Source organism: Mustela putorius, unplaced genomic scaffold, assembly GCF_011764305.1.
Source record: "Mustela putorius furo isolate JIRA1106 unplaced genomic scaffold, ASM1176430v1.1 tig00003896_pilon_pilon_pilon, whole genome shotgun sequence".
NCBI lineage: Eukaryota > Metazoa > Chordata > Mammalia > Carnivora > Mustelidae > Mustela > Mustela putorius.
The window spans coordinates 7,809,172-7,827,219 of record NW_025422045.1 but is presented as its reverse complement, the minus strand read 5'-3'; the positions used below and the strand labels follow the sequence as shown (position 1 = coordinate 7,827,219).

Genomic DNA, 18,048 nt, shown 5'->3' with positions numbered 1-18,048 from the left:
TGTTCAGACTGGGGAAGGGTAATACTGGCGTCTACTGGATAGAAGCCAGGGACGCTGCTAACCCTATATTGCACAGGGCAGCTCTCTAGAGCAAAGAATGATCCAGCCCTAAGTGTGAAAAGTGCTGTTGGAGACAAACCCTGTTTTAGGGATATGAAGTGGAGATGAGGGACTAAAAAAGAAAAATGGATATAGGAATCCAAGAGGAATGAAAAGACTTTTTTTTTTTTTTTAAAAAAAGATTTTACTTATTTATTTCACAGAGAGAGAGATCACAAGTAGGCAGAACAGCAGGCAGAGAGAGAAAGGGGAAATAAGGCTCCCCACTGAGCAGAGAGCCTGATATGGGGCTTGATCCCAGGACCCTGAGATCATGACCTGAGCCGAAGGCAGAGGCCCAATCCACTGAGCCACCCAGGCGCCCGAAAAGATTTCTGCATTCAGTAAAGAAACTGTAATTTAAAAGTTTCATTTTGGGCGGAAAAAACCCATATACTTAGTGCCATTTTCTTCATGAGAGTAATGCATACTATATGCAAATGAAAATTTAAAATAACAAATAAATAAAACCTTTAAAAGTAATAACAAAATGAAAAAACAAATACAAAATGATAGTCCTACCCTGTCATTTCCTTCCTTCCAGTTTTTTTCATATGAGATACAACACTATTTTAATCCAGTGTTTGTAGAGATTCTTAATGACTAACATGTTCATATAGCTCTATATACATGCTGTTTCAAGTTTCACTTCCCATAAATTTTTATTTTTATTTTTTTAAAGTAAGCTCTAAACCCAACATAGGGCTTGAACTCATGATCTTGATATCAAGAGTTACATGCTCTACCAACTAAGCCAGCCAGGCACCCCATGTAATTCTTTTAATGTATATTTCCAGTGAATATATATAAAAACTTCTGTATATTTTCTGTTCAGAATTATTGTTAAGAATAAAGTATTTGTGGGCGCCTGGGTGGCTCAGTGGGTTAAGCCGCTGCCTTCGGCTCAGGTCATGATCTCAGAGTCCTGAGATCGAGTCCCACATCGGGCTCCCTGCTCAGTGGGGAGCCTGCTTCCCTCTCTCTCTCTCTCTGCCTGCCTCTCCATCTACTTGTGATTTCTCTCTGTCAAATAAATAAATAAAATCTTTAAAAAAAAAAAAAAAAAAAAAAAAAAAAAAAAAAGAATAAAGTATTTGTGGGGCGCCTGGGTGGCTCAGTGGGTTAGGCCGCTGCCTTCGGCTCAGGTCATGATCTCGGGGTCCTGGGATCGAGTCCCACATCGGGCTCTCTGCTCAGCGGGGAGCCTGCTTCCTCCTCCTCTCTCTCTCTGCCTGCCTCTATGCCTACTTGTGATCTCTCTCTGTCAAATAAATAAATAAAAATTAAAAAAAAAAAAAAAGAATAAAGTATTTGTTGCATTGTATATTTCACTTACTTCTTCAACTGTTAGTAACTGGACCATCTCCAATTTTTCACAATCATGAATAGTCTATGCATAGCCTATAAAAAAGACTGTCTACTTGAATCAACACTTTTGCTACATGGCAGTTTTGTGGTGTGTGGTAACCTGTTTTGAACCAATGCCCCTCAGCTCCTGCTATAAAACAAGCATTCAGACTGAGCCAAGTAGTAACTTATGAAAGACATGAAAAGGACATGCCAAACAGATCAGTGTATTGTTCCAGTAAGATAAAACTAGGTTGCAGTCTGACCTCTAAAACCAGTTGCTTTTGAATACAGGTAGAACTTCTTTTATTTCAAAGGCTGAAAAATACCTGTCATTCTTGAGAGGCTTACAAATTAGGATATAGTCTTGTACTAAACTAAATGCATGTAAAGTGCTCAAGTGTTTGTTGAATGAACTGGTTTCATTTCACTAGAGGCAGAGAAAAATTATGAAATTCAGTTTGTATAATACTAACCTCTTCTTTTTCCAAGAACTCCCTGACATCAGGGTCCTGTAACATGGTAGGATGATTCACAATCCTCTGAAGGTACCTACAAGGTATAAGCAGTTATCTGGCTAGTCAACCTGGCCTCACAAAGTTTTGGGTGTTATACACTGTAGGCAAGGGTACATCTTTCATTACTTTAACATGTCCTCAGATAAGGCACTTAAGTGTGTCTCTGCTTATCAGCACCACGCTCTAACCAACTGAGCTAACCGGCCAGCTAAGTTTGTCTCTGCTTATAAGCACATTTAAATTCACATTCCTCACTTTTCTAAAAAGGGAAGAAAAATAACTGCTCAGAAAGAGACCTCGGAGCCATTCATATTTGATTGTCCAAGGGAATATCCCTGTCTGCTCACTCGGGATGAGGAAAGAAAAGAAGATGGTCTGTTCCTAAGGTGGGAAGGTCAGGGACTTAGAAAAGATTAAAGAGCTTGCAGATGTGTGCATCTTTAATTCAATCAAGTCTGATCTCTACTAACTTCAGTGAATGTTTCATGGTTAAGTCTCAGTTTCAGCCTCTCACCTGTTCTTATGTCATTCAGGAAAATGGTCGTATGGCACTTACCTTTCTAGAGCGGCCCTCCGTTTTTCAAGAAATTCTGCAGAAGAAGAATCTTCCTTCCCAACTTTTACTTTTGTCATGCCTGAAATGGAATTTGAAAAGTAAAAATAAATGTAAATAAATCATCATGAATTTAAAAAATAATAATAACCTGTAAAAAAGTCCGCAAGAGGAAAGGCAATGAGAACAGCATTACAAAAAACAACCAAAGGCCACTTCTACACTTTTTTTTTTTTTAAAGATTTTATTTATTTATTTGACAGAGAGAAATCACAAGTAGTTGGAGAGGCAGGCAGAGAGAGAGAGAGGAGGAAGCAGGCTCCCCGCTCAGCGGAGAGCCCGATGCGGGACTCGATCTCAGGACCCTGAGATCATGACCTGAGCTGAAGGCAGCGGCTTAACCCACTGAGCCACCCAGGAGCCCCACTTCTACACTTCTATGTCATGAGAATGCATGAACAAAAGGTTCTTTACATGAGAGTCATATTCTGAACTAGTCTCAAAGTGCTGAAGGTTAGTCTAAACTCTGGGACTTGCAGAACATTATACGTTTTCTAAAAGGGGACCACAGGACTCTGAGTATAGATTAACAAACATCAACTGATGGCAGTGAAAAGGTTCCTAAGTCCCCTCCCCTGCTGCCAATCCCCTTTCAACTTAGTATATTTCAGTCTGAAGGAAACAGAAATCATTTAAGACTCCTGATACCAATACAAACATGAACACAACACAACACACCTACACTGATACAAACATGAACACAACACAACACACGCAAACACAGAGAGCTGTGAAAGCTCAAAGCAGAGCCTCCTACTGCACCTGAGGAAAGAGTACATGTCAAAACATGCTATCTCTCTAGACCTCGTGTAAGTTATAGGAAAATATTGGAAGTATCTCTTTCCTACCTATAAGATTCCACACTGTTAATAGTCTCATGTACTAATCAGAAAATATATTACAGAAAGAATGCAAAGGAAAAGATTCCAAGCAGAATAAAGACCTCAGAGCTTACCTATTAGGCTTTTCTCGGGTGGAGGAGGGACAATAAAGCCATTCTGAGAATGTTTCTCGGAAAGCTTCTCATAAAGACCCAGAAAGTCACTAAATCTTCTTTTCACTGCAAACTGTTTACTCCTGAACATTGGTAAGCTTGTCTTGGGGACAGAAAAAACACAAGGTGATTTCATTTCAAACAGAAGATGATTAAATATCTTTAAAGTCATCTGGCTGATGTGAAAGGAACCTATTTCCCAGATCCCTATCCTTTAGCCACCTGGCAAATAACTCTCTCCAAGGCTGAGATTCTTAAACTTTTTGAACTTCAGTACCCCCGGGCTGTACAGGATGTACAGGATTATAAAGGCAACTAACTGAATTCAAATCCAGTTCTACTTCCGGGTTAAGAACCCTTGCTCTAAAAGGAAACAGATGTTGAAGTCTAGTTTAAAGTGGAAATCTATGGTCACCTATAACCCATTCATCTTGCACTGCTTTCTTAAGGGTACTGGCTGCTGGAATTGAAGCAGCAAAACTAAAGACAGATTAAAGGGGGCGTATCAGGTGAAATGTCCACGCTGGAGATACTTTAACTTCTAAAGTGTCACTGAATCTAGAACTCACAGGTGGCCTGCTAACAAGTAGTAGTGAGACAATATAAAGGAGACTTCTAATAAAAAAGACTAGGCCTACATCCTAATGACAGATCATTTAATACTCACCTGGTAGGCAAAATTAAAGGAGGCTTTCCTTGCCGATTGTTGGCAAAGCAGTATATCAAGGAGAACTTTTACACATGCCAATGGGAGTATAAACTGGTACAAAGACTTCTAAAAAGTTTGTATTCCAAAAACAAAAATGAAAGTTTGTATTCCCTTTTTTCAACATTTGCTCTGTGACCCAGGGGATCTATACTCCTGGTTATAGACCCTAGAGAAACTCTTCATGGTGTTTACTAGCAGACATGTGCAAGAAAGGTCATGGTTTGTAATTACAAAAACTGGAAACATGCCGAATATTCACAACAGGAAAATGGGTAAATATATTATGCTATAATCACACAACAGACTAACTACAGCTACACAAAACATGGATGGGTCTGAGAAACAATGCTAGTCAAGAAAGCACTATTTGCAGCACGATGCCGTTTTTATGAAATTTAAGAACAAAGCAAAACAGTATATTGTTCAGAGATACGTATGTGAAGACTCTTTATAAAGGAAATGAGAAACTCAGGAGAGTGGTTGCCCTGAAGGTGTGAGGCAGGGGATATGAAGGGAGAAACACGCAGGTGGATTCAATAGTACTCATCTTAAGATTGGTGGTAGGCTCGGGGCTTCATTTTTTATGCTTCATAACCTGCATACAACATTGTATAAGTTTTGTATGCATTAATGTTATATAAAAAAGGAAGACCAGACCCGAGGGGTAAAAGGATAGGGAAAGTATTAAAAGAAGCTCCACACCGGAAACCTCCTAAGAACTGATGATTTTTAAATAGGTGATATAGTTTGGGGCAATCCACCAAACTAGTTCTAAGCCACAAAGGTCCTAAGAGGGATGGGAATATATCAGATATACCACATGTCTTAAGAAAACTTACAAAGTTTCATACTGAAGTGTTAGCTCTCTGGAAGAAAAGTGGAAAGGCTCAGATGAGATTACCAAAGGGATGCAGGCTTGCTCCATCTTGAGTAAACTTGAAGGAGGATGTTGGCAAAGAAACTAAAGAAATACCCAGAAATAATCTGAATGATGACCTTCTTGATACAAACACCCAAATCTATTAAGCTGGTCACCAGTAGGGTCACTTGGACTCACCTGTGTTGTAACTTTGTAGGCTACATAGGCATTCATACCATCCCCTGTGAGAAAACAAGAAAGCGTAAGAGGATTATTCTGTGAATCAAAGCAGGGCTGATCTTGCTCACATTTAACCAGGAATCATAAGCCACAGGAGCCCTGCATAAGAAGGGATACTTGTTTCATCTCCAAGCTTTATATACTATCCTACAATCTTCTACTTTGCTTTAGGGTCTCTGTGTCACATATCATGGCCCCACAGATACTGGCAGGGCCCCAGGTTGAGACAGACAAGAGAGTCAGCCCCCTGTTCCAAGGCCAGGCTCCATTTATACCCTCCACAAAGCAGCACTGGATACTGACAATCCATTGGTTGTTACCATGCCAATATTTGGGCTGGTTATACACATCTGTCTAAAACCAAACAATTCTCTTGCTGTATAAAGCAGCAGGAGTAGAAGGAAGCAACTGATGTAAAAGGAAACAAGCAGTTCTACCCTAAGCTAGCTCTGGGCTCCATTTGCTCTTTCAGAAATACTGTCACGGACCCCTCCATCGGTCCTGGGGACACTGACCTCTCTCATCTAGCATGTTCACCCAGAGCAAAGGGCCTGGCAGGAAGACGCTCCGGCTGCCTGATGTCACACAAATCTCTTTCCTGGAGGAATTATTTTTCTGAAAAAGCCTTTGACTGTTAAATAATTTGGGATTCAGGCAATTGTTTTTCTCTGTGGTAGTGTCCTGACCTAGACCACTTAGGGACATAAAGGCGCCATTGACTCTGAGTAGTGAAAAGACACACTGGACTCAGACAAAGCTCCAGTGCTAGAATCTGGTGTTTTGGGTTGGTTTTGTTCCCTTCTTCCCAACCCCTCAATTATTTCCCCACACCAAACAGGAAAACCTAGGTCAACAATTACTAGCTGCTTAAGCTTCTGAACTGGTCCTGGGAGAGGGCCCAGGGGAAGAAGGTACAGTACCAGATCAGCAGGGTCCCATATTGCGACTTGGTTTCAATGACATGGCTAGGAATGCCTGCTTTTATAAAGTACACAGACGAGCTGGAGATTATACAGGAACAGAGGGCTTGTCTTCTCTACCTCTCTAATCCTACCAAAAGGGTGTGTATGAAACAGAAATCATAAGCTAAACCTTAGAAATCACTGTGTATCAATTACCACTGTTAGTTCTCTTCTAAATCACTTACACTACATTGTGTAACACTACTAAGGATGTTTACTATAAAAGGAAAAAAAAAATCTAAATTTACTTTATGAAAGAAGTATTCAGAATTTCACTCATAGGTCATAGTCAAATTTCCAAAAGGTCAATCCCATAATTTAGTGCCTAGAATAAAGGGAAGCCTAAGTGCAAACATCCATAAAATATAAGAGCAAAGCAGGATCTTCAGTTTGCCAGTGTATCTGCTGCTTTTACTGAGACAATGAGAAAAAACATACCTGCATGTACATACAGAGTTCACAAAATATGGAAATGAGCAAGTAATATAGCAGTTTTAAATTTAACGTTAATTTCCTAAATAATTTCAGAAAGTTGGAGATGGCCTATACAATTACCAAGGCTCTAAAAAGCACATCCTGGTATGAGTGGGATTCTAATTAATTAGATTCTAATTTATTTTTTAAAAAGATTTCTTTACTTGATTTTCAGCAGAGAAAGTGTGCACGCATGAGTGGGAGGGGCAGAGGGAGAGAGAATCTAAAGCAGACTCCATGCCAATGTGAGGCTGGGTTCGATCTCATGACCCTGAGATTGGCCATGACCCTGGTATCGGCACCTGAGCCGATACCAAGAGTTGGCCGCTTAACCAACTGCACCGCCCAGGCACCCCAATTAATTAATCAATGTTTTTAAGGTTTTATTTTTAAGTAATCTCTACACACAATGTGGGGCTCTAACTCATGACCTGAAGATCAAGAGTTGCATGCTCCACTGACTGAGTCAGCCAGGTGCCCTGGATTCTTATCTAGATTGTGTGTAGGAATGAGAAGCACATGTTGAATATAAACAGCCCACACAAACAGAAGATATTGTTCTAAAGATCAGGTGGGTTTTTTTTTTTTTTCCCAAAGTAATCTCTATACCCAGTGTGGGGTTCAAACTCATGACCCAGAGATCAAGAGCTGTATGCACCACTGACTAAACCAGCCAGGGACCCCCAGTTTCCTCTGCTCATGTTTGTTCTAAAGAAAAGGAAATAAAAAATAAAAATAAAATACAATCTTTTAAAAAGAATTCTAATAGTATTTAATGTCTCTGACTTTCCTCCCCTCCAAAGCAGAGAAAAGCCTAATAAAATAGCAAGGAGTATAATCTTACAGGAAAGATAATGATGAAGCACTTCATATTGGCTAATTCAGCTCTAGAGACAACTGTGTAGAAATTAGCTAGCTATGCTTTCCTTGGCCACACCCTAACATCAGAAGGAATCCCAAGTACACTCACCTATTTTCTCAGGATCAGTTATACCGACTGTCAAATCAAATTGGTCTTCCTGTTCCTCTTCCTCTAGCTTTTAAAGAGAAGATAAACCATGAGAGTTAATACATGAAAAAGGCTATTAATTTTATCCTGCATTTATTTTGTAATATAACAACATCAAGCTATATTCTTCTATACATCAGTGTTCAACTCTGTCCCTTCCCAATAATCCCAATGTACCAACTTCCACAACTTTAAGCCTGTTCAAAGGTCTTTGTTACATCTATTTGCTTATAACATTATTTTGATCATAATGCATAATTACTAGAATTTGCAAGACCTGCCTCTGTTGGGCTAAGGAAGGAATGAGGAAAGACTACACTCTTGAATATGGGAGCTTCAGACACTAAGTATCATTAGTGTTCATTGAAAGCCTCTGTGCTATCCTTTGGGCTATCCTCTGCCCAAGAAAGAGGTATTGGATTGTGGCTGTCCATTAATCATAAGGGTCTTCTAAAGTCACAAATATTTTCTCAAGGTTCATACTCAACTGAACCTTACACTGGCAGCACAGTCCTAAAAATACAAAAGAAACAAGACCAAAGGCACAAATTCTCACCTCTTCATAGCTTGGCTGGGATTTAGAAGAATTTATAGCTTCCTGTGGAGGAAGAGAAATGAGCGTTTTGGCTGGCACCTTCTTCTGATTATTTTGTGTGCTATCCAGGGAGAGCTCTACTGTGGCATCTAAAAAGAAGTAGATATTCTACAATGAAGATCAATAATGGGTCTTTGATAGCTAAATTTCAGTTCTATAGTTAAGAGACAAAAACAAGGGGCGCCTGGGTGGCTCAGTGGGTTAAGCCGCTGCCTTCGGCTCAGGTCATGATCTCAGGGTCGTGGGATCGAGTCCCGCATCGGGCTCTCTGCTGAGCATGGAGCCTGCTTCCCTTCCTCTTTCTCTGCCTGCCTCTCTGCCTACTTGTGATCTCTCTCTGTCAAATAAATAAATAAAATATTTAAAAAAAAAAAAAAAGAGCAACCACTTTTTTTTTTTTTTTTTTAATTCTTTTCATGCCCACAGTGGCTGGGCTGTGGGGGTTAGGGATAGGGATTAGGGTTAAGGGTTAGGGGATAGGGTTCAAGAGCAACCACTCTTTTTTTTTTTTTTAAAGATTTTATTTATTTATTTGACAGAAATCACAAGTAGATGGAAAGGCAGGCAGAGAGAGAGAGGGAAGCAGGCTCCCTGCTGAGCAGAGAGCCCGATGCAGGACTCGATCCCAGGACCCTGGGATCATGACCCGAGCCGAAGGCAGCGGCTTAACCCACTGAGCCACCCAGGTGCCCTAAGAGCAACCACTCTTAATGCTTAACACATTTTCAAACTGAGAGCAAGAGTCGAGAAATCTCACCCAAGTGAGCTGAACAAGAGAAAGTAAGAAATTTTTACATGGATAAAGGGAAAGATGATAAGAGATGCATTCTTCTTCTTCCTTTTAAAGATTTTATTTATAATTTGACCGAGAGAGCATGTGCAGGGGGAACAGGAGGCAGAGGAACAAACAGGCTCCCCACTGAGCAGGGAGCCCAATGCGGGGCTCTGGGATCATGACCCAAGCTGAACAGATGCTTAACCCACTGAGCCACCCAGGTGCCCCAAGAAGTGTCCTTCTAGCACAGGCTTGATGGAACAATCTCTCCCATTTCCAAATACAATTACTTGGCTATCCTTTCCTACTTAAAATTTAGGCAATAACCAGTTATTAAGCAAAAAGCCTACAAAGTCTATGTACCAATTTATTTTACTCTTGGGAATATTCCAAATCTTATATAAACTATTTATTCCTATTACAATTGTTTGGAAAAGAAAATTAAGTTTCAGCTAGAGGCAGCAGGCACACTGATAGCAAAAAATCACATCAAAGGAAGTTAGGAAAACTGGTAAGCTAGTAAAAACAGCCCCAACATACAAACATAGTAACACTTGGGGTAAGGCACTATTAGCCACACCTGAGGATGGCAATGTAGTTTTAGCAGTTTAGTAATTGTTTACAATTATAATTTTAGACCATCTTGCAAAGTTTTTTTAAAAAAAGACTTTGACAGAGAGAAGGAGAGAGAGAGAGGGAGAAAGCACAAGGAGGGGGAGGAGCAGGGAGGAGAGGGAGAAGCAGGCTCCCCACTAAGCAGGGAGTCTGATGCTGCACTTGATACTGGGACCCTGGGATCATGACCTGAGCCGAAGGCAGAGGTTTAACCAACTGAACCACCCAGGTGCCCCTATGATTATGTTTGATACAGGCTGTCCAAAGGGGATAACAAGATATTGTGATATCTGAAAATCTTTCTAATAAAAAGGTTTTTTTTTTTTTTTAAAGATTTTATTTATTTATTTGAGAGAGAGACCACAAGTAGGCAGAGAGGCAGGCAGAGAGAGAGAGAGGGAAGCAGGCTCCCTGCTGAGCAGAGAGCCCGATGCGGGGCTCAATCCCAGGAGCCTGAGATCATGACCTGAGCAGAAGGCAGTGGCTTAACCCACTGAGCCACCCAGGCACCCTGCCATTTCATTCTTGAACAAATTTGTGATTGCCTTCTGAAGTATCCAGTTTTTCTCTACTGATATCATTTTATATAATTCCACTAGATCAGTCTTCTTAAAACATTTACCCTTATCACTTTCTTTCTTTTTTTTTTTTTTTAAAGATTTTATTTATTTGACAGAGAAATCACAAGTAGGCAGAGAGGCAGGCAGAGAGAGAGGGGGAAGCAGGCTCACCACTGAGCAGAGAGCCTGATGCGGGGCTTAATTTCAGGACCCTGGGATCATGACCTGAGCCAAAGGCAGAGGCTTTAACCTACTGAGCCACCCAGGAGCCCCATACCCTTATCACTTTCTTTATTTAAAACTGCCAATGGCTCTTAGTTGACAATAGAATGAAAATTCAAACTGTAATTATTATTGATGTCTAAAGTCCCCTAAACTACATTTCAAGTCTTACTTCCATGCCTTCTCTCAGAATTCCCTGCTCTGGCCTACCTAGTTTACTGAACGGACTTCAAATGTACCTTGCATCCCCTGCCCCACCATCTGTAAATCTTCTCCTTTTCTCCTACATAAATACTTCTAGGAAGTCTTCCAAGGGCACTCAAGCAGTTTCTCAATCTGCTCCCCCTGCTTGTGCTCTAACAAGTCAATAAATAAAAAAATCTAAAATGTTAAAATAATTAAAAATTATTGGGCCCAAAATGTTAATAGTGCCAAGGTTAAGAAACCTCACTTCATACTAGTCTTTTCCAAACTGCAAGATGTAGCTCATTGGTGAACTGTGAAAACAATTCAATTGGATGCAAATAGCTTTTAAAAAACAGGGAGAAACAATAGGACATTTCAGATTGTATTGAAATAAAGGTAAGTCACTTAATAAAATTTGTTTCAATTTTATGTAAGTATGCATATATTTTGGACACAAAATGTGATTCTCACTGTGAGTCTTGATCATAAGGCTAGCCACTACTTTAGTCTGATCTCAAGCGAAGATGTGAGACTTAGTATTTCTAGCACTGTTCTTGCCACATTTACATTGTTTAGTAGCCTAACTCTATCTGTATGTTTAGGTCTTTTTCCTTAACCTTCTTGATGGCAGGGGCTACTTTCTACATGATTTGAAATCTCCCACGATTGTATCCTTAAGAGCTATGTTTCCAATAGAAACTTTGCTTGTTTAGTTCAGTGACTTAGAAGACTCCTAGGTTTTTTGTTTTTTTTTTTTTTAAGATTTATTTATTTATTTATTCGACAGACAGAGAACACAAGTAGGCAGAGAGGCAGGCAGAGAGAGAGAGAAAGAGAGAGGAAGAAGCAGGCTCCCCGCTAAACACAGAGTCTGATGCGGGGCTCAATCCCAGGACTCCAGGATCATGACCTGAGCTGAAGGCAGAGGCTTTAAACCACTGAGCCACAAAGGCGCCCCCTAGGATAGGTTTTGAGTCCATACTTGCCTGCAAAGAGATCCTGGGGCTCTTGGTCTTGTTCCTCATGGATCCCATTTTCTTTGGAGCCATTGTTGATGGGAAGGGAAGCGATTCTCTTTGGAGACTGGGGCTTACTCTGTAAATGAAGAGATAATCTGACTAAAACAGTACTTTAAAAAAAAAAAGATTTTATTTATTTATTTGACAGACAGAGATCACAAGTAGGCAGAGAGGCAAGCAGAGAGGGGGAAGCAGGCTCCCTGCAAAGCAGAAAGCCCGATGTGGGGCTCGATCTCAGGATCCCGAGATCATGACCTGAGCCAAAGGCAGAAGCTTTAACCCACTGAGCCACCCAGGTGCCCTAAAACAGTACTTTTAAAAAAACAAACTCATAAAGTGACTTTTAATGCGTTCCTCAGTTGTACCCACGGGTGTTTAGCAGCAAATCATCATTAGTGATGTAAGTGCTGCCCAAGTAATCACAGAGCTAAAATAAACTCATACATTCCAGAGTTAATTTCTTAAAATTATTTTATTTACTTATTTATTTGACAGACAGAGATCACAAGTAGGCAGAGAGAGAGAGGAGGAGGAAGGCTCCCCGCTGAGCAGAGAGCCCAACGTGGGGCTCAATCCCAGAACCCTGAGATCATGACCCGAGCTGAAGGCAGAGGCTTTAACCCACTGAGCCACCCAGGTGCCCCGAGAGTTAATTTCTAACACCATAACCTTGCTGAAATGCCCTACCCCAAAGCAGGTGATACTGACATGGCTATGTGTACACACAGAAAATTTTCTAAAGAACGTGTCCAAATGCATTTCCTCTTCTCACTTGATGACCTTTATTCTTTCAAATGCTGATGGGGCACATTCTAGTGACCAGGACACCACACTAGGGTGCAGAATTCAAGCTCTGACCCTGGCTTACTGTATGGCCTTGGCTAAACTGTTCACAGAAATGCAGTTGTGCAGGTATTACTGGCCCCCTGACAGGCAAAAAAAGGTATAACACTTTACATCTAATGCTGTTCACAAATATGTTATCATTTTATCCTTAACTTACACAGACACAATTTTCTTTTCTTTCTTTTTTTTTTTTTTAAAGATTTTATTTATTTATTTGACAGAGATCACAAGTAGGCAGAGAGGCAGGCAGAGAGAGAAAGGAGGAAGCAGGCTCCCTGCTTTGGGGAGCAGAGAGCCTGATGCGGGGCTCAATCCCAGGACCCTGGGATCATGACCTGAGCTTTAACCCACTGTGCCACCCAGGCGGTCCCACAGACACAATTTTCAACCACGCCCATGCCAGGCTAGCAGAATAAAAACCAGTCATGCTTAGCCTAATGGGCACATGGTAAAAATAGTCAGTTGATGGCCTTCATCAAAAGCTCAGTGATCACCCACAAACAAGTGTTGGGTGGGGCACTAGACCGGTACCAGAATGAACAAAGCTGGATTGTATAGAACATGAACAAAATGCTGGGAATCTGGCTTCAAAAGCCATGGTGTAGTGTTGCAGGGTTTTGAAGTCAAACCCCAAGGCCAAATCAGTTAAATGACCTGACTTAAGGAATCTTTTATGAAACATTTCCTTAGCAAATCTGAGGGACTTTGTTCCTCAGAAACAGGCCTTTCTGACCCAACAAAACAAAGTAAAATGACAGATCTGTTGCGTATTCTGAATTTGCCAGGCAAACAGCTCCATCCCAATACTGGGGCCATCCTCAGGGAAAGAAACTGCTACCAATATGTACGATTTATATTAATAAGCAATGCTCCTACCGAAACTTTTCTATGCTAACAAAGCTTAATGAGTAAGTATTTTAATACCTAAAAATATATGCTTAAATGTTATACCAACTCAGAGACAGTGATCCTGTTTTCTAGGTGCTTCCACAATCTTCATCAACAAAATTACTATAGAGATAAATACAACAAATAATAGAACAAAATTAAAACCCACAGTTCCCTTTTGCCTCATATATTGTCAACTACCTTCTTACAACCCTGTGATCAAGAGTTACGTGCTTTACTGACTGAGCCAGCCAGGTACCCTGAATTCTTTCTTTTTAAAAAATCTGTGCCAGGTTGACAGGTCTGAAAAGTCTTGCTTCCACATGTTTACTGGCCATTTGAACCTCTGTGACTTGTCTTCTTGATGTCCTCTGCCCATTTTTCTAAGTCAACACTTAGATGTACACTTTTCTTACATAAGTGTATCTAAGTTTACCTAAGTTTCTTACATAACCCTTTCTAGGGCATATTGTAAGTACCCCTCCCCAACTTTATCTCTTTTCACATCTGTTTTATTTTGGACCTTATAAAATTTATTTTCAGATGAGTAATTTGGATTGGTATTGGACAAGCTAAGCTTATTTCTTTAGGCTGGGAAGTACTCAGCACACAATTAAGTCTTGGAGGCATACTATTCTCAAGTTCTACTTAAAATCAGATTTAGTAAAACCTAAGAACTTTTTTTTTTTTTGTAAAGATATTCATTTAGGGGCGCCTGGGTGGCTCAATCCTTGGGCATCTGCCTTTGGCTCAGGTCATGATCCCAGGGTCCTGGGATCCAGCCCTGCATCGGGCTCCCTGCTCTGTGGGGAGCCTGCTTCTCCCTCTCCCTCTCCCACTCTCCCTGCTTGTGTTCCCTCTCTCGCTGTCCCTCTATTAAATAAATAAAATCTTTTAAAAAAATAAAGATTTTTATTTGAGAGTGATCACAGAGGGATCAAGAGAGATTACAGAGGGAGAAGGAGAAGCAGACTCACCACTGAGCAGGAAGCGTGATGTGAGGCTTGATCCCAGGACCACAAGACTATGACCTGAGTCAAAGCCCATCTCTGATTGAGCCACCTAGGCGCCATTGAAAACTACTTTTACATATAAGAAACAGACAAAGTATTCTTCCTTCCCTGTTAATCTTTAGATTAACAGAACTCTTAATAGAAAACAAGTCTTCCATGAGACTAGAGTTTATAATAATAGCTTATCAAAATAAATATCTATCTGGGCTCTATAACACATTTCATATGTTTTGTCCCAGATTTAAAAGTCTAATCTTTAATCATTATTATTGATTTATACTAAAAAGCTAATTTGGGGGCACCTGGGCAGCTCAATTGGTTAAGCATCTGACCCTTGATCTCACTTCAGGTCTTGATCTCAGGGTTGAGATTCAAGGCCCATGCTGGGCTCCATGCTAGGTATGACAGCTACTTAAAAAAAGTAAGTAAGACGAAATAAGTCAAGCAGAGAAAGACAACTATCATATGATCTCCCTGATATGAGGAAGTGGTGATGCAACATGGAGGCTTAAGTGGGTAGAAGAAGAATAAATGAAACAAGATGGGATTGGGAGGGAGACAAACCATAAGTGACTCTTAATCTCACAAAACAAACTGAGGGTTGCCGGGGGGAGGGGGTTTGGGAGAAGGGGGTGGGATTATGGTCATTGGGGAGGGTATGTGCTTTGGTGAGTGCTGTGAAGTGTGTAAACCTGGTGATTCACAGACCTGTACCCCTGGGGATAAAAATATATGTTTATAAAAAATAAAAAATTTAAAAAAAATAAAAAATAAAAAAAAAAAAAAAAAAAAAAAAAAAAAAAAAGTAAGTAAGAAATAAATCAATAGCTAATTTAAAATCAACAGCTAAATTTCAGGAAGGACTCATTCTGAGGGAAGGGAAGAGGCACACAGACTATACTGAGTTGCAAACTCAATACTAAAAATAACCTTGCTTATAATTCGCATTTTAAAAATCTCTGAATCACCAGGACATCACAAACTATCCCTCTATTAAGGGGAGCTAAATTTCTAGGCAACAGATAAAACTATTTTCTATGATGAAAATGGTGTGTTTGTGATGTAGATAGTAAAGCAAATTACAGCCCTGCCTGCTTCCCCTTGTCCCCTGCCCTCTTTTCTGAAATAAAGGAGACATACTTTCTTCAGTGAGAGAATCCTAGGCTAGGATACCCAACCCTTGCTGATTCCTTTTGGCTGTTAATTCTAGCAGGTGGTTCCACTGATAAGCCTACTTAAAAGTTCAAGTATTTCTCTTTAGAATTAGAAGGCACACAGACAGCCAAATCTACCTCTCAGAGAAGCCCTAGAAAGAGCTACAGCAAGAGAGCACTTGTGTTAAGAGCAAAGAGGTATTCCTCACCAATTAGCAGCCTCAAACCACAAGGCCAGGCCATTAACACAATATTCTTAGCTCAGGGAAGGACAGACTTGGGTCTGCTCTCCCTCATAGCTAACAGAGCCATTTAGTCTTGAAAAGTACAGCTGTGATTCTGCATCACTTCCCTTTAGGTCACTGAGTGGTGATTCTTTTTTTTTTTTTTTTGGTGATTCTTCCTTATGTTGCTCAACTGCTCTATGCTGAATCCTCGCATTCTTCAAGGGACCTCAAAAGACAAGTACCGTGAAAATTCTCAACTGCATTTAGAGGGTGAATCCAAATTAAAAGCTATGATAAAACTGTGCTTCCGGAGAACTAGAGTACTCATCTTCTAGTGAAAAATTAATGTAATTTAGTAAGGCAAGATATATAGCTACACAATTGTGTGATCATACCAATGTAACAAGGCAAGGACAATTAGGAAAAAGTCATGCCCAGAAGTTATACCTAGATAACAGGGCAGTCACAAAGTCTTTAAAAATCACCCTGGCAGACTCTGGCATGGAATACTGTTCTATTTGCCATGTTATTTCTACAGATGAATATACTAAGTGGAGTGGTGTATTCGTTTTCTATCATCACTGCAACACAAAATTATCACAAATTTAACAGTTTCAACAATGCCAATGTATTATAGTTCTGTAGAAGTCAATACAGGTCTCACTGGGCTAAAATCAAGGTGTCAACCACAGTTATATTCCTTTGTGGAGGTACTATGAAAGAATCTGTTGCTTTGATCTTCTAGCTTCTAAAAGCAATCCACATTTCTTGGCTCATGGTCTGCTTCCTCCATCTTCAAAACCAACAATGTTACATCTCTCTTTGCCTTTCTTCAGCGGGTACTCATTTCCACAGCCACTCTCTGACACTCTTCAGTCTTCTATTTTTTTTTTAAAGATTTATATATTTATTTATTCGACCGGGGGGGCGGGGGGATCACAAGTAGGCATAGAGGCAGGCAGAGAGAAAGGGGGAAGCAGGATCCCAGCTGAGCAGACAGCCCGATGTGGGCCTCGATCCCAGGACCCTGAGACCATGACCTGAGCTGAAGGCAGAGGCTTTAACCCATTGAGTCACCCAGGTGCCCCCAGTCTTCTATTTTTAAAGGATCCTTGTGATTATATTGGGTTCATTCAGATAACCCAGGCTAATTTCTCTACCTTAATGTCAACTGATTAGCAATCTTAATTCCATCTTCAACCTTAATCCTTCTTTGCTTTGTAACCTAATAGATCCACAGCTTCTGGGATTAGGAGGTGGACATCTTAGGGAGAAGGCAATTATTTTACTTACCACAGGAAGTGACTCCACTCTCACATGCCACTGCCACATTTCAAAAATGGCACAGATGCACTAAAAACTTCTGGGCTTGGAAGAATGGGATTTAGTGTCCATTAAATTTGGTAATAGTGTGCATCTTACTCTACAAACTGGTTAAATATTCAATTAACCCAAAGGACTTCACAATTTTACCCCCCTTCACAGCTAAAGGAGTTTAAGTAGGGGTTCTTATTCTGGGATCAGGAGATGTCTAGAACTTAGATGGAATAAAATTACAATTTCATTTTCACTAATTTCTGAGATTCAGAATTTTCTTCAATTAAAAGATAGGCCAAACACCACAACAGTAATTACCAGTATTTGACACTATAATGGAAATTAGATATTTTTATTTGATATCACAATAGTTACAGTTCTCAAAATATCATTTATGGTCATCTGTATTTTTAAAAAATTATGGTAGTTATATAACTATCCCTACATCTTAATATGTAAAGCATTAAAAAGCACATGTTGCAAACATAAAATTGTTTTAATGTTTTGCTAACTGCATTTCTATGTAATTGGTTTCCTTGTAATCTTATGTATTTTATACACGTAAAAACATTCTGAGAATGGATCCATAAAGTTCACTGGACTGTTAGTGGGTCCACAACACAAAAAGGTAAAGAACCTTTAAGCTAGTCCCTCTAAGACTAGAAAATAGAAAAGGGGAATCTGGGAGGGTAGGGAAGATGAGAGACCTCAAAGTGACAGTGCATACTACAGTCTACCAAAATTTAGCTGTAATCTACTGAATTTTATGGTGTAATTTCCCTACTAAACGTTTTGGGTTTCAAACTA

General features: G+C 40.1%; 1 protein-coding gene across 3 annotated transcripts in view; it reads right to left on the bottom strand.

Annotated features, from left to right (window-relative positions):
• SNX1 (sorting nexin 1) overlaps window positions 1-18,048 on the bottom strand; it is a 34,245-nt gene that overhangs the window by 7,147 nt on the left and 9,050 nt on the right. For all 3 annotated transcript variants that reach the window (XM_045067597.1, XM_045067598.1, XM_045067596.1), the window contains exons 2-8: window positions 11,764-11,872; window positions 8,381-8,508; window positions 7,786-7,852; window positions 5,338-5,381; window positions 3,533-3,674; window positions 2,521-2,599; window positions 1,923-1,998 (exon numbers count right to left, since the gene is read on the bottom strand). In XM_045067597.1, the coding sequence (XP_044923532.1) occupies window positions 1,923-1,998; window positions 2,521-2,599; window positions 3,533-3,674; window positions 5,338-5,381; window positions 7,786-7,852; window positions 8,381-8,508; window positions 11,764-11,872 (645 nt within the window). The remainder of the gene's footprint in view (window positions 1-1,922; window positions 1,999-2,520; window positions 2,600-3,532; window positions 3,675-5,337; window positions 5,382-7,785; window positions 7,853-8,380; window positions 8,509-11,763; window positions 11,873-18,048) is intronic.